This window comes from Platichthys flesus, chromosome 18, assembly GCF_949316205.1.
Source record: "Platichthys flesus chromosome 18, fPlaFle2.1, whole genome shotgun sequence".
NCBI classification, from domain to species: domain Eukaryota; kingdom Metazoa; phylum Chordata; class Actinopteri; order Pleuronectiformes; family Pleuronectidae; genus Platichthys; species Platichthys flesus.
Window position 1 is genome coordinate 14,697,309 of NC_084962.1, and position 18,313 is coordinate 14,715,621.

The 18,313-nt window shown below is 44.3% G+C and overlaps 1 protein-coding gene across 2 annotated transcripts in view; it reads right to left on the bottom strand.

Moving 5' to 3' along the window:
• afg1lb (AFG1 like ATPase b) overlaps positions 1 to 18,310 on the bottom strand; it is a 24,521-nt gene extending 6,211 nt beyond the window's left edge. Inside the window, exons 1-7 of one of the 2 annotated variants that reach the window (XM_062411911.1) lie at positions 18,042 to 18,310; positions 17,626 to 17,822; positions 14,428 to 14,482; positions 14,181 to 14,282; positions 13,800 to 13,927; positions 9,030 to 9,129; positions 6,009 to 6,067 (exon numbers count right to left, since the gene is read on the bottom strand). In XM_062411911.1, coding sequence (XP_062267895.1) covers positions 6,009 to 6,067; positions 9,030 to 9,129; positions 13,800 to 13,927; positions 14,181 to 14,282; positions 14,428 to 14,482; positions 17,626 to 17,822; positions 18,042 to 18,261 — 861 coding nt within the window. In that variant the 5' untranslated portion in view covers positions 18,262 to 18,310. Of the gene's footprint in view, positions 1 to 6,008; positions 6,068 to 9,029; positions 9,130 to 13,799; positions 13,928 to 14,180; positions 14,283 to 14,427; positions 14,483 to 17,589; positions 17,823 to 18,041 lie in introns of both variants that reach the window. The other variant, XM_062411910.1, reaches the window with a different exon arrangement.
• Positions 18,311 to 18,313: the final 3 nt, after the last annotated feature.

Sequence of the window (18,313 nt, forward strand, 5' to 3'; positions counted from 1 at the left end):
GCCCTCCCCCCCGCACAAAAGGGAGGTGTCATTTCATCAACCTACTGTGACCCCGCCAACGGGTAAATAGTCCCTCCGAAAAAGAAAAGAGAAGAAAAGAAAAGAGAAGGGGAAGAAAAAAAAAAACGACGAAAAAAAAATAAAAAACTTGTCACTATCGCCGCCACATCATTAGAGCCTCAGTTTGTCTCTTCTGCTGCCATCTCCTGCGCCCCCCCCCCCCCCCCCTTTGTGCAGCGCCTCTACCTACGGAGGCAGAGGCTGCTGGTGCGTCTCTTGACGGAGGAGCGGGGCGCAAATAAGCGAGGGGACAGAAGGAGAAACACAATCAGTGATGATGATTCCATTGGTTATTTATAATCAGATGAGGCTGAGGCCCCGCGGGTCATTACTTGATTATCCATCTTGAGGGGATTGTCAAGTTCTCACTCCTCCAAGATTTCATCCGCCCACACATTGTGGTCCACCTCCCCCCCTCACACAGATCTAGACAGTATACTTTGCGTCTTCAACCTGATCTCCCCGTCACTGTCCCTTTAGTACGTTCTGTAGAAAAGACCAATAGACTATAGCAAAGTGTAAAAAGGCCTGCACTGTTCTGTCTGGTTCTACGTGCTGAACCGATCAGTCAATTGATTGGTTGACTGATTCAAAAATAAAATCAAGTATAAGTTCTTTGAGATTTGATTTGACCTCTCACTGTTATTTTGTGAATTTTGTAAAGCATTGCTCAAAAAATTACACCTGTTTATGTAAAGAGTTTAATCAGGTGTTTAGCTCAGTATGGGAAGTTTTCTTTTTTAGCTCTCAGAAGAAGTTTTCTAACTTGAATCACTAGGGAGATATCGTAAAAGGGAGTAATGGTCTGAGTATCAATCTGACTTTGTAAATGATTGTGAAACTGAGGCTATACTGTTGCAAAGACATATTTAGTGTTAAGCGTTAATTTAAGGAGGATTAATAAAGACCAGGCCAGGAATCAATTGACATTAAACAAGCAGAAAAGACACAGACAGACATTTGTTTCTTAAATGTGACTATTTTCTTTTTCTTTCATTATAAGTTGAAAATCTTTAGGATTTCCTCTGTTTTCCAGACAAATTTAAATCAAGTAAATTTCAAGACATTTCCTCAAACTACAGATTTTCAGCATTTTTTAAATATTCGCATTTTTTTTCCTTAAACTGTTTCAATCGATAATCAAATATTAGCTGTAGCTGTAAGTTCTCCCCGCTTATTAACATGAGTTATTTGGGCTGTCGGTGTGAAAACTAGTCCAATAGGTGGAGCTGAGTCTCTTGAGAGTGAGATGACAGACGTGAGAATCAGAGTCTCTTTAGAATAAAGTCATCCGAACACATGTAGCTCCAATCGGGCCATTGTCCGAGCTGTCCACTGCTCCCTCTGGACAGCCGTTTAGCATGAAAACAGAGTGGCTTCTTTCTCTTTTTTTTACGCCCCTCTGAGCCCACTCCCTGGACGACATATCTCTCTCCAGCAAAAAGTTGCTTTTGAGTTTTTTCAAAGAGCGCGGTGCCATTGAGCTGCAACAAAAGCCAAGGATAGCTGACTATTGGGCCCTGATGAGGTCCACTCCCTCATTACCCGGCAGCAGAAAACATTTGATGCTTCTTTTTTTTGTTTGGCCGGGAGAATTGACCAGGCCTCAAAGAAATGCAGGGTGGGAAGGCTGAAAAAGAGACGAAGGGGGGAAGAGAGTGAGTGAGAGAGAGAGAGAGAGAGAGAGAGAGAGAGAGGGAGTGAGAGAGGGAGGGGAGGAGGGGAGAGGTTGTCGTTCATTCAACCATGTGTGTCTTACAGCCTTGTGTGGAGGGGACCGAAGAAAAGTGGGAGGGAGGGATAGAGGGGTCGAGAGAGAGAGAGAGAGATGGGGGAGAAAAGAGAGAAAGCTTAAAACACACTGCCTTTATGCTGGCAAGTTCTGGACGACTCTTCTGACATCAAAGTGTTTTCACTAACTGGGGAGCTGCTGTGTGTGTGTGTGAGTGTGAGAGAGCAAGAGAGAGCGAGAGAGAGAGAGAGAGAGAGAGATAGAGAGAGTGAGTGTGTGGGGGGGGTGCACTCTGGTGATTTTATTCATTCTTGTGCAGTCGGGGGTTTACGTGACAATGTGAACACCCTAATTACACCTAATGATCTATTCCCTTAAAGTGTGACCGCCTTAGGCCAGCCGCGGTTTGTTCTGCGGGGTCGTTCTCACAACCTCCCCCTGCCTCGGCTGCTCCTCTTGGGGAAACATCTTTTGAGCAGGAGGCCCCACCTTTCGTGATCCAGGACCCCCCATCCTCAATTCCCCCCACCCCCACCTCGAGCACTGTGGAGGCCCCACCAGAAAACCCGAACCTGGTCTGAAACTCAGGCAGAGGCTGCGCTTCCTGTACCTGGCAGACAGGTAGACGGCAATGCACTCCTCAAATTCCTGAGATTTCGTACATATATTCCTCTAGAGCCACAAAAACCTATATACAGAAGTGCATTTGACTACCTGTATACAGACTATGCTGGGAACACTGGTAGAGACGCATATTTTAGATGTGGGACAAGGAAGCGATGGATCAATTCCACAGACTTCAAACCTTGTTTTGAGAATAAAACACCAATGTCAACCTGATCAAAATAAAGTTTTGCATTGCAGCATGTGAATCTAAAGCTGCATCTTTAGATTCTTTGCTTCTGCTGCAGTCTAAACATCTGCAGCGCTCATTTTATTTTATTTAAAAGAAAAAGACGAGATAAATATTTAATATTCCAGCTGCAGGTAAATTAACAATTATTTTGGTTTAGTCATAACTTTAATTGTGATTGAACATGTATTTGAATAATAAATTGACACAATTGTAAAGAGAAATTCCAAAAATTTGATAAAACTTGTATTAACAGGTTTTTATTCAATGAAAAGGTATCTGCAGCAGTGTTGACTTCATAATCATGATATCTTGGCTATATATCAAATTTCCTGTGAGTGAGAAAAACATCTGGACCAATATTTGGCCTTAATTTATGTCTTTTAGGTAAAAAGACAGATAATCTATTTAAATGTCTTCAGCTTCATGGTGTTACAATAGTGAAAAAAAGTGCAGAAGATCAACATCAATTTGAAAAGAACCAGAGCGTGTGTGCGTGTGCATGATTCCCCTCATCTGACATGTGCACAGACTTTGTGCAGCAAACAGGGAGAAATAAAATCAGGAAATAAGCCAAGGTAACTGGATCAATCCCAATCGCAGACAATGAACACAGAGCCAGCATGAGCTCCTCGTGTTGAAAGGGGAGAAAAATTGATTTGTCATGTTTTTAAAATCGTTTGGTTTTTCAGAGGCAAGAGACGACGCACGTGAAAGAAGTGCGCTGCGCCCTCGAGACTCACACCGAGTGGCCCCGCCATTAAACGCTCGGGAAGACAATGACAGTCATCAAATATCAACATCCGTTTTTTGATTTGACCCGGACTTGAACTGGTAGCGAGTGCTTCTCTCTTTTTTTGTCTTTTCAAACCAAGGTCTTCACTGGAGCACCACCACATCTCTCTCGGTCCCCAGTTTCTCCTTCACCGTCATCCTGTTTTCATTTCTTTTATCGCCGCACACGGCAATTACAGCATGTACAGACACAACAACAATAGGAGAAGGAGAGCGAATTAAAAGAAGAGTTTAAAACAGCGGGAAGCCCAGAGATACTCAGGGTTGTAGTCATGTTGCACCCCCCGACCCCTCCTCTACAAACACCCACAACATCAAAAACCCCGGGGACCCTCTGGCAGCCCCGTGGCAAACTGCAACAGAATACGCCGAGGGGGGGGGGAATAAAGTCACTATTCTGCCACAGAAATACAGAGACCTGAACTTGGGTGAGTAAAGCCAGCGAGCGGAGCGGGGCAGTGGTGGAATAGAGAGTGGGAACAGAGGGGTAGAGAGAGGATGGCTGGTGAAAAGTGAAGTGGAGAGAGAGGACGGTCTCTGAGAGAGAAAGAGTGTCTTAGTTACAATACTGGCAGTGTCCATTAAAGGGAAAAAAAAAAAACCCTGTATTTTACAGAAAGCTGAGCTTTGCCATACAGAGAAAAAGAAGGCGAAACAAGTGAATAGATTCCCTGATGGAGTCTGGAGTGATGCTAAAAAGGACGAGAAATTACAAATGACTGCATGAATGGAGAAACTAGTAAACATACTAAAAGCTTTTGAGGAGGAAGAGAAGTTGTGTGATGTCTGTGCCTGGCAAGTGGATCTACTCAAAAAAAAAAAAAAAATGCAGCTTGATCTGACTTCTTATCTTTAAGATTAGGGAACTGGATTATTTCGGGGAGGAGGATGGGGCGGCCGGGGGAACAAAAGGGGTCCCAACTAATCAGAAGTCAACAGTTAAATAAAGACCTCAGCCAAGGCGTCCAGAGACGGAGGATTAACCTCTACCGCTCCGGCTCAGGTGACGGGGAGGAGAGGTCAGAGGCTATTTTCTTTACTTTTCAACAGCCCCATTGAAAGAGGCTGGGGCCTGCGCACAGAGGAGCGGGCTGCGTCAGGAGCCACACCGCCAGGGCCTGCGAGTATTAATTCAATCTATTAAGGGTCAGCTAGTTAGCAGCGTGACCTCGCTAAAACACGCTCCGACTTTACAGAACAGGTCGCTATAGAGAAGCCATCGCACCCCCCCACCCCACCAAGAAAACAAAAACACCCCAAAAACCAGATGGCCTCACAAAGGGGAACATGGGACCCTGAAAGAGAGGAGGTAGTGCGGGGCAGAGAGGGACAACAGGCATTCAGGCCCTTGATGAGGGTGGATTAGAGAGGGCAAGGGTGCTGCTGGGTGAGTGGGTCGGGAGCTGGTGACTCCGGGGGCCTCCCCGGTTGTGGCACATTCCCGTGTGCGTGATTGAAGTTCAGGTGGCCCCGAGACCGCCTGGGACCAGGATGCTGCAGATCACTAAGGCAGAGTATGTGACGTGACAGGTAACGCGTTCACGTCCTGGGATCATACTGGTGTTGGAGCTGTCATGAATAGACCCTGAGTAGTAGTGGGGATTTTGGGCCAATAAGGCTCATCAATAAAGTCAAATTGAATATCCTTCAATCTGGTTGAAGAATATTTAATGTTTGCGAAAGGATTTGAAGTCTTATTAATAGCAGAAAAAGTAGTAAACTTAACCTATGTACCTCAGATGCTACACCTTAAAGACATATGTGCACATAATTGCAGTTGCATCTAATAATGTTACACGCAACAATAAGTGTAAAAATGAGCCCTTTGCTTTATTGTACCTCACCTTTTCAATGTATAAGTGTTTCATTTTTGAGGGACCTCTGACTAATAGTTTCCTCCTACCCCCTTAAAAGAAGTTTTGCATTTATGTCATAATCTGCTGCGGGTGGCATTCTACTCATCTATTTGGATTGAATACCAACAAAAGGTGCACGAATGCCTCCCTGTTCTGTTGCAAAATGCATGACAACAAATTATCATGCTACTATTTATGGTCACGATCACTCCGAGCACATCAATGATCATCCGAGATGCAGGTGAGATAATGGCGCTACCTGCTTAAATTGCAAAGTAGATTTTCCCGCTAGAAATGCTAACTGCCGTATCGCTCCTCTTTCCCCTCCACTCCTCCGACTTCCCCCCCCCCCCCCCCCCCGCCATCCCTTTACATTTGAAACGCAAGAAGTCTGGGTCAGTCACCCTGCCCGTCCGCCCACGTCCCATTCACATTACCTGTGCTCACTCGCTCGGGCTCTTTCCATCTCTCCGTACCTCTCCCTTTCTTTCCCTGCGTGTGCGTGTCTCTCAGTGATCAAAGACAGCTTTGTGACACATGTGCGAGGCATCCAGGAAGCTGAAAACATCAAACCACAGAGCAGCAACCCCCCCCTCCCAAAAGAAATACATACAGGGACACAAGCAAGCGTGTGTACGTGTTTGTGTGATAAACATGTGAATAAATTAACCAGACGAGAGAGACACAGGGAGAGGGATGACTTTGTCTCTACCTTCAGCACGTCGATGAAAGGTAGGAAGGTGTCCCTCAGAAGTCCGTTTTTGTACAGATCTGAAAGAGGAGGGGAGGGCCTGTGTTAGAGCTGCTGTTTAGCCTCCTAATAATGTCATTCCCCCGCCACAGATTGGCAAATAAAGTGTCTATTGATGAACTGAAGGATGGGTGGGGGAGGCACGACAAAAGCACTGGGAACAGGGGGAGAAAAAATGGATTTCTCTACCGGCAGCGGCAGCAACATAAAATTCATTACATTCCCAAACAATGGTGGCGAGAGAAAGGACTGTCGCCTTTTCAGGGGGGACAATGTCCACAGCAGCTCGCTGAATGGAGGTTTCAATTAGCTCGGCTGGAACAAATTACATCTGAAGTAGCATCCCTGATAGACAGATAAAACAGATAGGGATTCACACACAAACACAAAGACACACACACACACACAAACACAAACACACCCACACCCACACACACACTGATGTTTAAGCTCACTCCAGCTGCAAAAGCAAAGAAGTGGTCGGTGGTTGCTGTTGATGTTTGGGCTCCAGCTTGCTACAGTAGGACCCGACACACAAACAGCACTCCGACACTGCGCGGGACTGTGCTGCGTGGGAGACGGGAATCTACATGAGAAGATCAACTGGACTCACGTCTGCACAGTAAACACGAAGCTACAACTCGCCGCTCGTTATCCTCACTCACTCGAGACCGAACATAAACTAGATCTGCCTGCCAGCAACTCCCAAGCTCATTCATTTCTCATTCTTTTCTAGTTTATTGTGGACAAATTTGTTTGAATGCATTAAGTTCAATCATGTAATATATTTGTGGCTAAATATATAAATTACATGATGCCATTTACCAAATAGGGGAAATGCTGCAGCTATAAATCGATCAACACCCATAATACCAGACTTTAATTAAGGAGACAGATTTTACGAGCTATTGCAGCGACTGACAGGCTTAAAGAAAACGTTGAGAGAACTTGACCGATCCGGCATCACTGCTACAAAACCCATCCCCAAGGTTCCTGTACTGTAAAACCTGGATTCAGACTCTGGTCCCTATGGCCGAGAGACTTGAAGCTAGAGATAGAAAAGATTAAAACTCCTTCGAAAATGTAAACTGACCTTACAAGATCAAGTGAGTAGGAGACTCATTATCTCATAAGACTTATTTTTTGCAACAAGTGTAGTATATAGATTTCCGGCAATGTTATTTCTTTGTACAGTCTATTCTTTGAGTTTGTGCAGAGTCAAGTCAGCCATCTTTATTCTATGCTAAGTTAATGTCAGCTTCATATTTACAACACAGACCTGATAGTGGTCTCGATCTTCTCATCGATCTCTCCGCGTAAAAGCAAATGAGCAAATTAACCAAAATGTCCAACTATTCGCTCACATTACAAGTTATTTTATATAAATATTTACCACGATGCTACATTTACTGTTATAAAGTGATGCGTGCGTCAATTAAATTATGTATTCAGAGCTCAGAGCATTAACATAAAGTGGATGTGAAGTCCTGTGAAAGTGTTCCTCTCCTTAAAGACACCATCTTCCCTCCCACTCCTCATCTCATTAAACTCTATTAGTGCATAAAAAACAACAAAACACTGCTTTGGACATTTTAGCAGAATCCCATCTCTAAATTCCGCCTCTAAAACACATCCAGAGCTTTTTGCTACCACCATCTCCACATCAATAAAGGTGGGAAATGCATGCCTTTCATGTCTGCTTGTCTCTTATGGCTTTCAGCGTTTCCATTAACCATGTAATTAATACCAAGTAGGCTCTCTATTAAGTTTTCGTGGTTTGGCTGCTTTGTTCTTAATAGCTAGTAAATATCAGAGGCGTGGGTTTTTGTCTACGAGAGCCATCTTGCTTCGTGCCCACTTACGGATTTGCGCGTCGTCTTCCTGCAGAAAGAAAGACGTCAGATGGCACATCGTGCATTTATCTCCACCTTGATGAGTGTCTTCCTGCAGCCTCACTCCGCACGGCGGTAAATGCAACATCAAAGCGAAGGCTGCGTCATGTGTCTCTACAGGTGAGAGCTGCATCAGAAGTTCCTCTCGCTCTGATTTCTCTGGTTAGTCGTCGTAAATGGGAAGCAGTTGGTGCTCGATTGATTCTCGCTTGGAGTTCAGCACTTCTGGATAAATCTATTAGGTTAATGATGCGGGTGGATGTTAGAACATCCTTCGAATGTGTTGGTGTTAGTTTGTCACAGGAGGAGCAGAAGCTGTGACTGAGGATCTGGGAATATTATGTGTAACATGTAGCTGCAGGGAGAGACTTTTTACCGTTTACTGAATCGTTAAGTAGACCTTTAGGAATATTTTACTGTTCGTCTTTTGCCCTCTCAGCTTTCTGTAAAACCTAGAATTCCTAGAATGCTTGCATCTGTGCCATAAAACACAAATGATGCCTGGTAGCAGTCAACCCTGACAGTGACATGCCGCCATATGTTAACTTCTCATACCACGACTTATTTTTCTAACATCTCTAAAACTACTTGGATTCATAATTTGAACGATTAACCGATAGACTGTAAATCAGGAAAACTGGAAACAACTTCAGGCTGAAAGTAAAATGGCCACATACACACACAGTATGTTGGAGAAGGGATAAGCAAAGGGTTCAATTTTGATGGAGGAAGCAGTATTTGCTACTTTAAATTTCCATCTTTCTATATTTCTTTCTATTTGTTTCTATATTTAATGTCAGTGCAACATTTGGAAGGACTTGCTGGTGTTGGTTCAATCTTTCAACCTGGCAAAAATATTCAGGATAGATTAACTATAGTCAGCATAGATTAACTAGAGACTACACTTTAAAACTTTCCCTTTTACTTTTAATTGTGAACCTTTTAAAAGTTGTTTTTAGTTGTTCTGGAAGATTATTTTCACAATAGACTCAGCTTTGAATAGACTTAGAGGCAAATTAAGAGGATTAATGCTATTAAAGTATACCTGATGGTTGAAAGCAAATGAAAAGAACCCTGGCTGTGGTCATACCGTCGGGGGGTCTGTTGGATGTGGCCACCACCACCACTCCGGTCTTGAACAGCGTCTCAAACAGCTGCTTCAGGATCATGGCATCGGCGATGTCAGTCACCTGAAGAGAACCAGAGAAGAAGAAGCACATTCAGGCACTGTATAATTTACCTTTATCTTGCCACACTGCACATGGGTGCGTGTGCGAGGGTGTGTGAGGTCAAACCATGCTAATAACACTTCATGTTGATTAGTGTCATTCAGGTGTGCTCATTCAATCCTTTGTGTCTGGTCATGGCCATTCACACGTGCACACATCCGTGCACACCTACACCTCTTGAACTGACTGCAAATGGTCACAAAGCGGCTTTCTGCTGAGGACAAGTAGCTGAGGCAGAGCGGCGGACCTGAGGCTAATCAGCCGAGCAGACGCCAGACCGACTGAACGCAAACTTGTGAGAAAACAAGAATAACGACAAACGGAGCAATGTGAATCCAGACTGGGGTCATGACAGGAAACACAGCTTCCATCCAAGATGCCCATATACAGGCAGATAAAAAACGAGGTGTGTGTGTGTGTGTGTGTGAGCGCACAGTAGACAAGGCTTCACCAGGTTATAATAAACTCAACTCAATTCAACCGACCTTTGCCTTTTTCATCTACATTATTTCCATGAGTCCACAACAAACAGCGGTCAATGACAGCACTGCAGCAAGGACGTGTAAGAGTCGCTGGCTGTTAAACGAAGAGCTCTGACCTTTCCATTCATGATCCAGTGCTCTCATGTTGTTCCTCGTCTCTCATCTCGTCCCTCTTTCACCTCTGTTGTTCTTTTGAACATCCATGAAGGGAGAAATCATGTTACCATGTGCCGTGCACCTATATCCAAGCAGCACGTACAGTATGTAACGTGCCTGATTACGCACGATGACAGACTGGCACGAGAAGAAGTTCATTATTTGAAGATTTCCTTGAAATTTACGGTCATACAATTGTGAACGAGACGCACATTCAACATCCAAAGGGGGCGAGACCAAAAAACCATCACAAAATGTTTGAAAAAGAAAAAACCCACACACATAAAGCTTAATTTCTGATATATTGAATACAATAATAAACTACAAGCATTCCGTAGAGCAACTAGCTCCACCAAGGCCCAACACTAGTCCCATTCAATTCAATCAAATTGCTAATTTCGCCCACTCATAGATATCAGTCCCTACAATATGCCGGATCTTTTTTATCTAGATCCTTTAATCATTCCCTCAGGTTTTTATGAAAAAACAAATCAACATTGTATGGCTTCTTCCCTGAAACTAACGCATCCTTCCAAAAACTGTTGTGTTAATCCGTCCTATAGTTTATATGTAAAGCTAAAGCTAAAATGACACTCAGTAGAGCACGTAGCTCTGTCTAGGCCTGACAGTTCCCCAGTGAAACCACATTTAAATTCAATAGAAACCGATTTATACACTCATAAATATCAGTAAAAAGCCCTAGAGGTTCTTCCCGACCCAGAGCTCATCTTTCCACTGAGCTTGGTGCTAACCTGTCAAGTATATATGTGCTATTCAAACAAACGCTGATGGAAACATAACCTGCTTTGGTGGAGGCACCTAAGATTCCCTCTAATATGATTCAACTTAAAAATTATCTTCTGTTACACACTTATTGTTGTATGGATAATATCTAACATTGTGGTGAAAAATGACGACCCAGTTACATTAATGGAAATTAAACTATTGACATTTGAATTTAAGCTGAAGTTACAGTTAACATGTCCTATTGTTGAATGAAACTTCTTGAGGGTTAGCATGTGTCGGATAAAAAGGAAAGGACTTCTCAGTGACGCCTGCGTCCCGCCCTCTCCTCTTACTCCCTCTTACCTATTTCTCTGTACATAACAGGCACTTCTGACGGCCATACCCACAGCATATGCCTCCTTTCAAACCCTGGAGAGTCTTCTGCTTTTGCTTATTAGCCTCACTGCCCCTGCCAATACTTGATTAACATTTGTGTTAAAGCCTTGATTTCACTAAGGAGAGGTGGCTAGGGACATCAAATTAGTGTGTGTGCGCGTACGTGTGTGTGTGTGTGTGTGTGTGTGTGTGTGTGTGTGTGTGTGTGTGTGTGTGTGTGTGTGTGTAATGAGAAGCAACAGAAAGCCAAGGCTGTGTCTCTCTCTGAAGGGGCCCCCATTTCCTCCGACCGCAGGATTTTATTTTCATTTCAAAAGACTCATTTAAAAATGACCTTTTATACAACCTGGATTTGTTTATTCATGTGCCCTCAACATGGGCATAGTGTGAGGGGCAATATTGATTGCTGAATGGGGAAGGGGAGAGGGAGAGAGAATGGGTACCCACAGAATGAGAGAGGTGGAGGGGCCTGATGTTGCACTTGTGGAGCACAAAAAAATAATGGCGCAATCTCCGTCCGCCAATGCTGATATTTAAATGAGCATCCAATTACTCAAGCGGCTGTCAGTTTGCGGCGAGGCACACGGGTGCCAAATTAAACCTCTTTTGATGTTACACCTCTTTATGTACACAACCTATCAGCAATTTCACAGGGGCTGCGCAGTGACTGAGGCCCTGAGACAATGACGTTCAAGCGCTTTCTTCTCACTCTTCTTCGTCCCTCCTCGCTCTCTTCCCCATCTCTCCATCCCCGACCTCTCAATGGCGAGTATTCATTAGGAGAGCCGGGCAGGGGGGGGGGGGGGGGGGGGGGCGTAAAAGGAGGGAGGGGGGCTACAAATTACTGATAATGGCACGGCGCTAATGAAGAGAATGGAGAAATGTCATTAGCATTTAAGAGGATAAGATCCATCTGACCCGCCGCCGCCAGTCGCTTTCTAGCTCCACTCACTTAAGGAAGCAGAAGAGCGACTGATACCCAGAGCCTCATTTGCATGGCTGAGTGGAGGAGGATGCTGATTGGTATAGACCCTTGCCACCCCCCGCCGCACTCCATCAACCCCCCCCCCCCCCCCCCAACTCTCCCAACCTCGCAACCTCTTGTTTATGCATCACAAACAACGTGCACATGTCGTCTTGTTTCCCCCTCCATTCACCGGTAGCAACAGTCGACGAGCGACAACAGCGAGGCAGGCGACGGCAAACAAAACAAATCAATGAGAACGCACAAACAAGCGGCGCAGGTTTAAAATGTGAAAGACGGGTGGATGAAAAGGAGCAGCTCTTGATCCTCGCAGATGCACAGAGAGTGATTAGAGACAGAAAGCGCACCTTCCGTGACCTCTGACCCCCCCCCCCACCCGCATTAACTGTAATGATATCAGCGAGAGGAGCGATGTGCCCGCAGACAGATGTGTTTGGCTGCTGATGACAAAGACAGAGGCGCACGTCTTTCTCTGCAGCGGCGAATGAATGGTTTACGGGGCAGAGAATGGAAAGAGCTTCAGTCGTGATTCCCTCTCTGACACGAAACCGGTAAAATAAAGAGAAATCTGCCGCACTAATGGCTGAAGGTGCCTTTTCGTTGTGTGTATTTACTGTACAAAAACTGCCAATGACCTGGTTGTGAAGGTTCGGGAGAAAATGTGAGCATGAAGACAAGCAACCGGAGATCATTGACTCTGCTGACAGGCTGCCACATATTAATCCTCGTTATTAAATTACCTCTTTACTATATGCTACTACAGAGAGAATGTTGTGCTGCTGCTGGAGGTCATTGTGTAATTAAACAATATTCAAAAAGCCCACTAGATGTCCCCAGTCATGTTTTTGTGGGGACATGATGACCAGAAACTGAGTTGTCCAGACAGGAAAAACACCAGCTGGGACATTGATCACAACATCTAGTATAAACGCAGATAAACGGCTAATCAACAAAGAAGAATCAAAAATAATGTTTTTGATTTTTTAACTGTCAAATAAACACTTTTTGTTTCCTCAAAACTCTTGAGTTTTTGCCAAAGTCTGTTGTCCAGGAGCTTTCATTTGAATGGAATCTACACATTCATTTTAATAATATGAACAATATCTGCTCTTAGTTTGAATGTGTCCAAATAATGAAGTCAGCACATGCTGAAAGATAAACATCTCATCCCAGTCCTGCTTTCGTGTGAATTAACTGTTTTACCTGGAGCAGCACGATCTAACAGAAGAATTTTCAACATAACAATTAACATCCCGACATTTTAAGCACATTTAGCAAATTTATTTATATTTACAACTTCAATAAAGTCATGAAAGCCTACCCTCAGTAGTTCAGGGGAGTAGGAGGGGAAATGTATTTTTGTGGATGTCCAACATGAAGACTTTTAAATATAAATTTGATTATCTTTTAAAGTTCTTGTTATCTAGTTTTTTATTAGCTACTAGTTTATTTATCAGCATAAATTAATAATTTGCACTACATTGATGCTACTGTTTAAGAAAACGGTGCAGTCGATACAGGGCTTGGTGATATGGCGAAAAATCCTATTGATATATAAAATAAAAAAAAAAGAATATCAGTCGATATCAATAATTATCTTGACAAGTCATATTGTTATTATTTTAGTTTTTGATTCCTGAGTGAAGGTTGTGGTATATCAATATATATTGAACCCATATTATATTGCTATTTATGATAATAATATTTCGATAATTATTGATATTGTTTTATAGCAGAGGCCTAAGGTGATACAATTTGAATCAAACACTCCGTAATCCCCTTGTCTGTTTGCTTGGAGCTAACGTTCAGGAAGATTTGAACAACTGGCATGTGCGCACACACACACACAAAGACACAAACGCAGTGCATGCAACACACTTGCTCACCTGAAACTCGTCAAAACACAAGAGGCAGGTTTCGTTGCTGATCTCCATGGCAACCGGCGATATGGGGTCATAGGTGAACATATTCCCCAGCGTTCGTTTCGGCAGGCTTTGTTTCCTCCGGTGGATCCCTGTAAGCAGTACACAAACGTCAGGCACGTCTTAAAGCACACCTGCGTCGGCAGCCCAAACCCGCTGACAACACTGGATAAAGCAATAATTTCACCTGTATGCATAATGGTAGACAATTAGCAGCGGGGCTTCAGGACAAACAACGAGATAAATATAGGATCTGGAGCGAGCGGAGAGTCAGAAAACTTCCGTGAAGTCACGAAAGCCAACCCTTCAGTAGTTAGCACAGTGGAGTGGGAGGAGAGTACTAACTTTGGTGGATGTCTAGCATGAAGCCATTGAAGTGGACTCTCTTTTTACTGGTGTTTTCCACGTGGGAGTAAAACAGATCCATGAGCATGGTCTTCCCTGTGCCTGAAAGGGAGCGACAATAAGGACAAAAGTCATTTTCTCACTTATATCCTCATCTCATAAATCTTTTAAGAGGTTTAGCAGCATATCAAATTCCTTATTAAAATGTATTTGTGTGATAAAATCAATGTTCTAAATGTGATCTTACCAACATCTCCACAGATATAGAAACCTTTGGGTGGTCGTGGATTGGTCTCTTCCTTCTGGAGATAACAAAAGGAAAAATAAGGTAATAATTATAGTGAGCATGTGTTATATCAGAACTTTTCCCAATTGCTCGTCCTTAACAAAACAACAATGCATAACAACAGTTCACCCCAAATCACCGGGGTCATCCAAAAATTAATGCATAGATTAATTCCCTCTTAAAGCACAGGACAATATAATGGGTGACCTAAATAAACTGCGTTATATTCATGACCATACACAACTGAATCATCGTTTAATAAACAAAGTATGCTGAGGCATTAAGCCACCACTACAGTGTGAGGTTTCACATTCTCCAGACTCGCCCACTGCAGGGGAGGAAGACAAAGGGGATCTAATCAACAAGACAAGCCAGGGTTCCCACGAAAGAAAAGCATCATCAGAGGAACAATGGGGGGATTTGTCAGACAAAACGGAGAGGACTGGATGAGGCTCCATACAAGATGGAGTGGACTTGTCTGTGCAGTCTGTTTAGCGCTGCTAATTGTGATACGGTACTGTCGCATTGAGGTGCTGCTGGAAGTCATTGTGCTGCCTGCCTCCTATCATCAAAAGATCCTTGCTTCAAAAAAAAAAAAAAAAAAAGTCTTCTGTGTGACCGAGCTGAGAATATCGAGTAAAGCCAAATAACTCTAAAGAGCTCCAGAGCCATCTAAACACATGCATCAGCTGGAATATGACATGTAATGATAACTTGTGGCGTATTTATATTCAGGAGGACAAACTACAGATTTATTACACAGGATTTATAGAGTGCGGTTGATGATTCTCCCTCTCTGTAACTGAGCAACGCCAAATAGCTTTGGAATTAACTCAGCACTAAATGAAAGGATTGTCCTCTTAAAATTCAATTTAGTAAGTATTCCATGGGGACGGGACTCGGTGTCCACCGCACAAGGAGCACTTGACTCTGGCAAACGCAGACAATGGCGGATTGAAAACTAAATGAAAAAACAAACTTGTTCCCCATCCTCTCCCTTTGCCCTCTCCCCGCTCTTCCCCTTCATCTCTCCCCCATCCACCCCCCTCTGTCCATCCGTCTCTCCATCCACCGCCTGTCCTGTGCCGGAGTGAAATATTGGAAAAGCAACAAGCCTTTCCTGTCTGCTCTGGCATAACAGTGTGTGACTTCTCCCTGACTTCCCAAGCTGCCCTCTGGCATCGTGGGGTAATTGTCAGTAATGGCTGGAAGCCATTCTGCTCCGGCAGAGTGGAGAAGGACAAGGCTGCCCCTCAGCCACTCTGTCTAGCTGAGCTCTGTGGCCTTGTCTCACCTCCTGGTGGAGGATATAGCCTGGCACATGAGGGGAAAGTTCACATGCAGGACATGACCACTTTGGCTTTGAAATCACTTCAGGGAAACCTGCGTTTGAACATGTTTATCAACAGCCAGAGGCTCCGTGTCTCTCAACAGGAAGGTTAATAGAGCGGTTTAACGAGTCTCTAGGTTTAACTGATATAACTGTACCGTCCTGCTGCAGGCCGACCGTGACCAGGACGACTCCATGATGCAGGTCTGACTTGGAGAGTGCGGCTCCCACCGAACAATGGCCCATTGTTAGCCGACCATCCGCAAAACCACGCCACATTGGGTCAATATTAAGTCAAGTGTACTCTCCTCACAGACTTGGTCAGTTAGTGAGGACAATGGCGGCACTTTCACAGGGAGAACAGACACCGAAAGGACAGTGGTATGACCTGATTCAAGCCAGAATAATTGCATAAGTCCTGCAGTCAGTGTGTGTGTGTGAGCGAGCCGGCACAAGAAATAAGGTGCAAAAGGAGAGAGGGGGGGGGGGGGGTGTTGATAGCCTCACACCAAAGTATTTGTCAGAGTCCCGAATCAAAAGCAAAAAGGACAAGAATGGCCCAGACAATGGGGATCCCCTCATTACTGCATGGGGATGGTGAGAGAGTGAGAGGGGTGCCGGGATGGACCCAGCGGGAGGTCTGCCCTGCTGCCTTCCAAAATCTCTGCCTAACCCTGTGTGTTTGTGCCAGCTCGCCAACAAAAAAAAAAAACACTCCCACCACCAAATACTAGACAGTCAGCTCCCCTGACCTAAAAACAACAACAGCCCCCTACATCACGCCGTTCCAAAACTCACATGCACAATACACTTCCCAGACCCCTACCCTCCCTTTGACCTGAGCCCCATGGCCACCATCAGCGCTACAAGTACAGTGCCGTGGCCTCCGTGACATCCCTCCATATGTTAGTCGTCAATGGGGACAATCAGAGTACAGATGCTACACTGTTTACAGCCTTTAAATAAAAGCCATGATGTCATATTAATAAGTGTCAAAAATCACTTTGTTTTCTAGCATGTGCACTATTTTTATTTCCACTAGTTTTATTTGACCACCATAATATTTTTTTTGTCTTTTTATGTTTGCACTTCAAAGTTCATTATATAGAGCCTTTGTAAATTTCCACAGCGGAAAAAAGTGACTGACCCAAAACATCAACTTAAGAGCTGTGGCATAGGCTCTCAACAAAATCACATGGTCTTCATTCATGAATGGAGTTTGCTCAGTCGTCCGTCACATGGATCTGTTAATGCACTTGCAGTGGACGACAATATCATCCCCATCAGTTTAGCAGTTATCATCTGATTGTGAATCGGCCGACACGTTCAGGATAATGAAGCAAAGGCCATGTAATGATGAAGTCTCTGTGTCATTAAATGAAAGCTCTGGATGAAGCTAGTAAGTGAACCTTGAGGCTGGATTGAGAGTGGTAGTTATGTTTAAGTTCATTATAAGTTCACTATAACATATTGACTAAGAAATTCCCTGGACTCATTTGGTTTCCCCAGTTGCATATTTAATTTCAGCCGGTAAGTTCTTACGTATTGATTAAACTTATCTCCATCCATATACTGTGATCTCTCAACTCATAGACTGGCTGCTGGGCCGCCCTCCTTCGCTCTCTCTCTAATGACAAGAAGTAGTAAACAGTAAAGGGGGGGGGGGGGGGGTAACACACGATAGGTCGACTCCACATGTCAAACTGACAAGAGACAGGTCGTGCTTGTTGCTCTGGGGGAGCTGAGAAAAGGGTCTTCAAATGTTTGAATGTGTATATCGCCAATATATTCACCTCAGATTTATCAAGTGAGTCAGTATAGGCACAGACCTCCATGGATCCAGTACTGTTGCTGTACGTCTTCAGGTCGTGTTGCAGCTGTTGCAGCTGCTGCAGGACAAGTCTCTGCTGAGCATCTTCCCTCAGGGATCCGCACTCAGTGAGGTGATCATAGTGTGCCACACTGTCAGCAGATGGTGATGAAGAGGAGGAGGAGGAAGAAGTGCATGTCCTCTGACTGTTGCAACCTTGACGCATTTCAACAAAAGACACGTGTTAACACCCTGATCCCAGTAAAGTCAATGAATCAGAGTGGACAGAGAGTGCGCTAAGGTCAAGATAACAATCCAGAGGTTATTTGTGATGGTGGCAGCACTGTCACCTGCACTACATAGAAGACGCTTTAACATCTTAAATCTCACACAGTGACCTCATCGTTCACCACACCATGACGCAGGCACACGCACCTTTTACCGTGCGAATCAGTGACTGGTTGCAAATCCTCCTGGAGCCAAGAGCCGAGTCTCCGAGGAAACATTTCATGAAGCGTCTGAGCGCTGCAGGCACCGTGGAAGCCGCCATGATGTTTTGAACCGCTAAAGCTTTATTGACATTCCCTGATACATACAGGACAAGACAAGGGATGCAGGGGAATCTAAATGCAGCACCTCCTAAAACCGAAATCATTTCTTTGCATTGAATCTGATGGCGGTCGAATAACAAGAACTAATGTATGTGC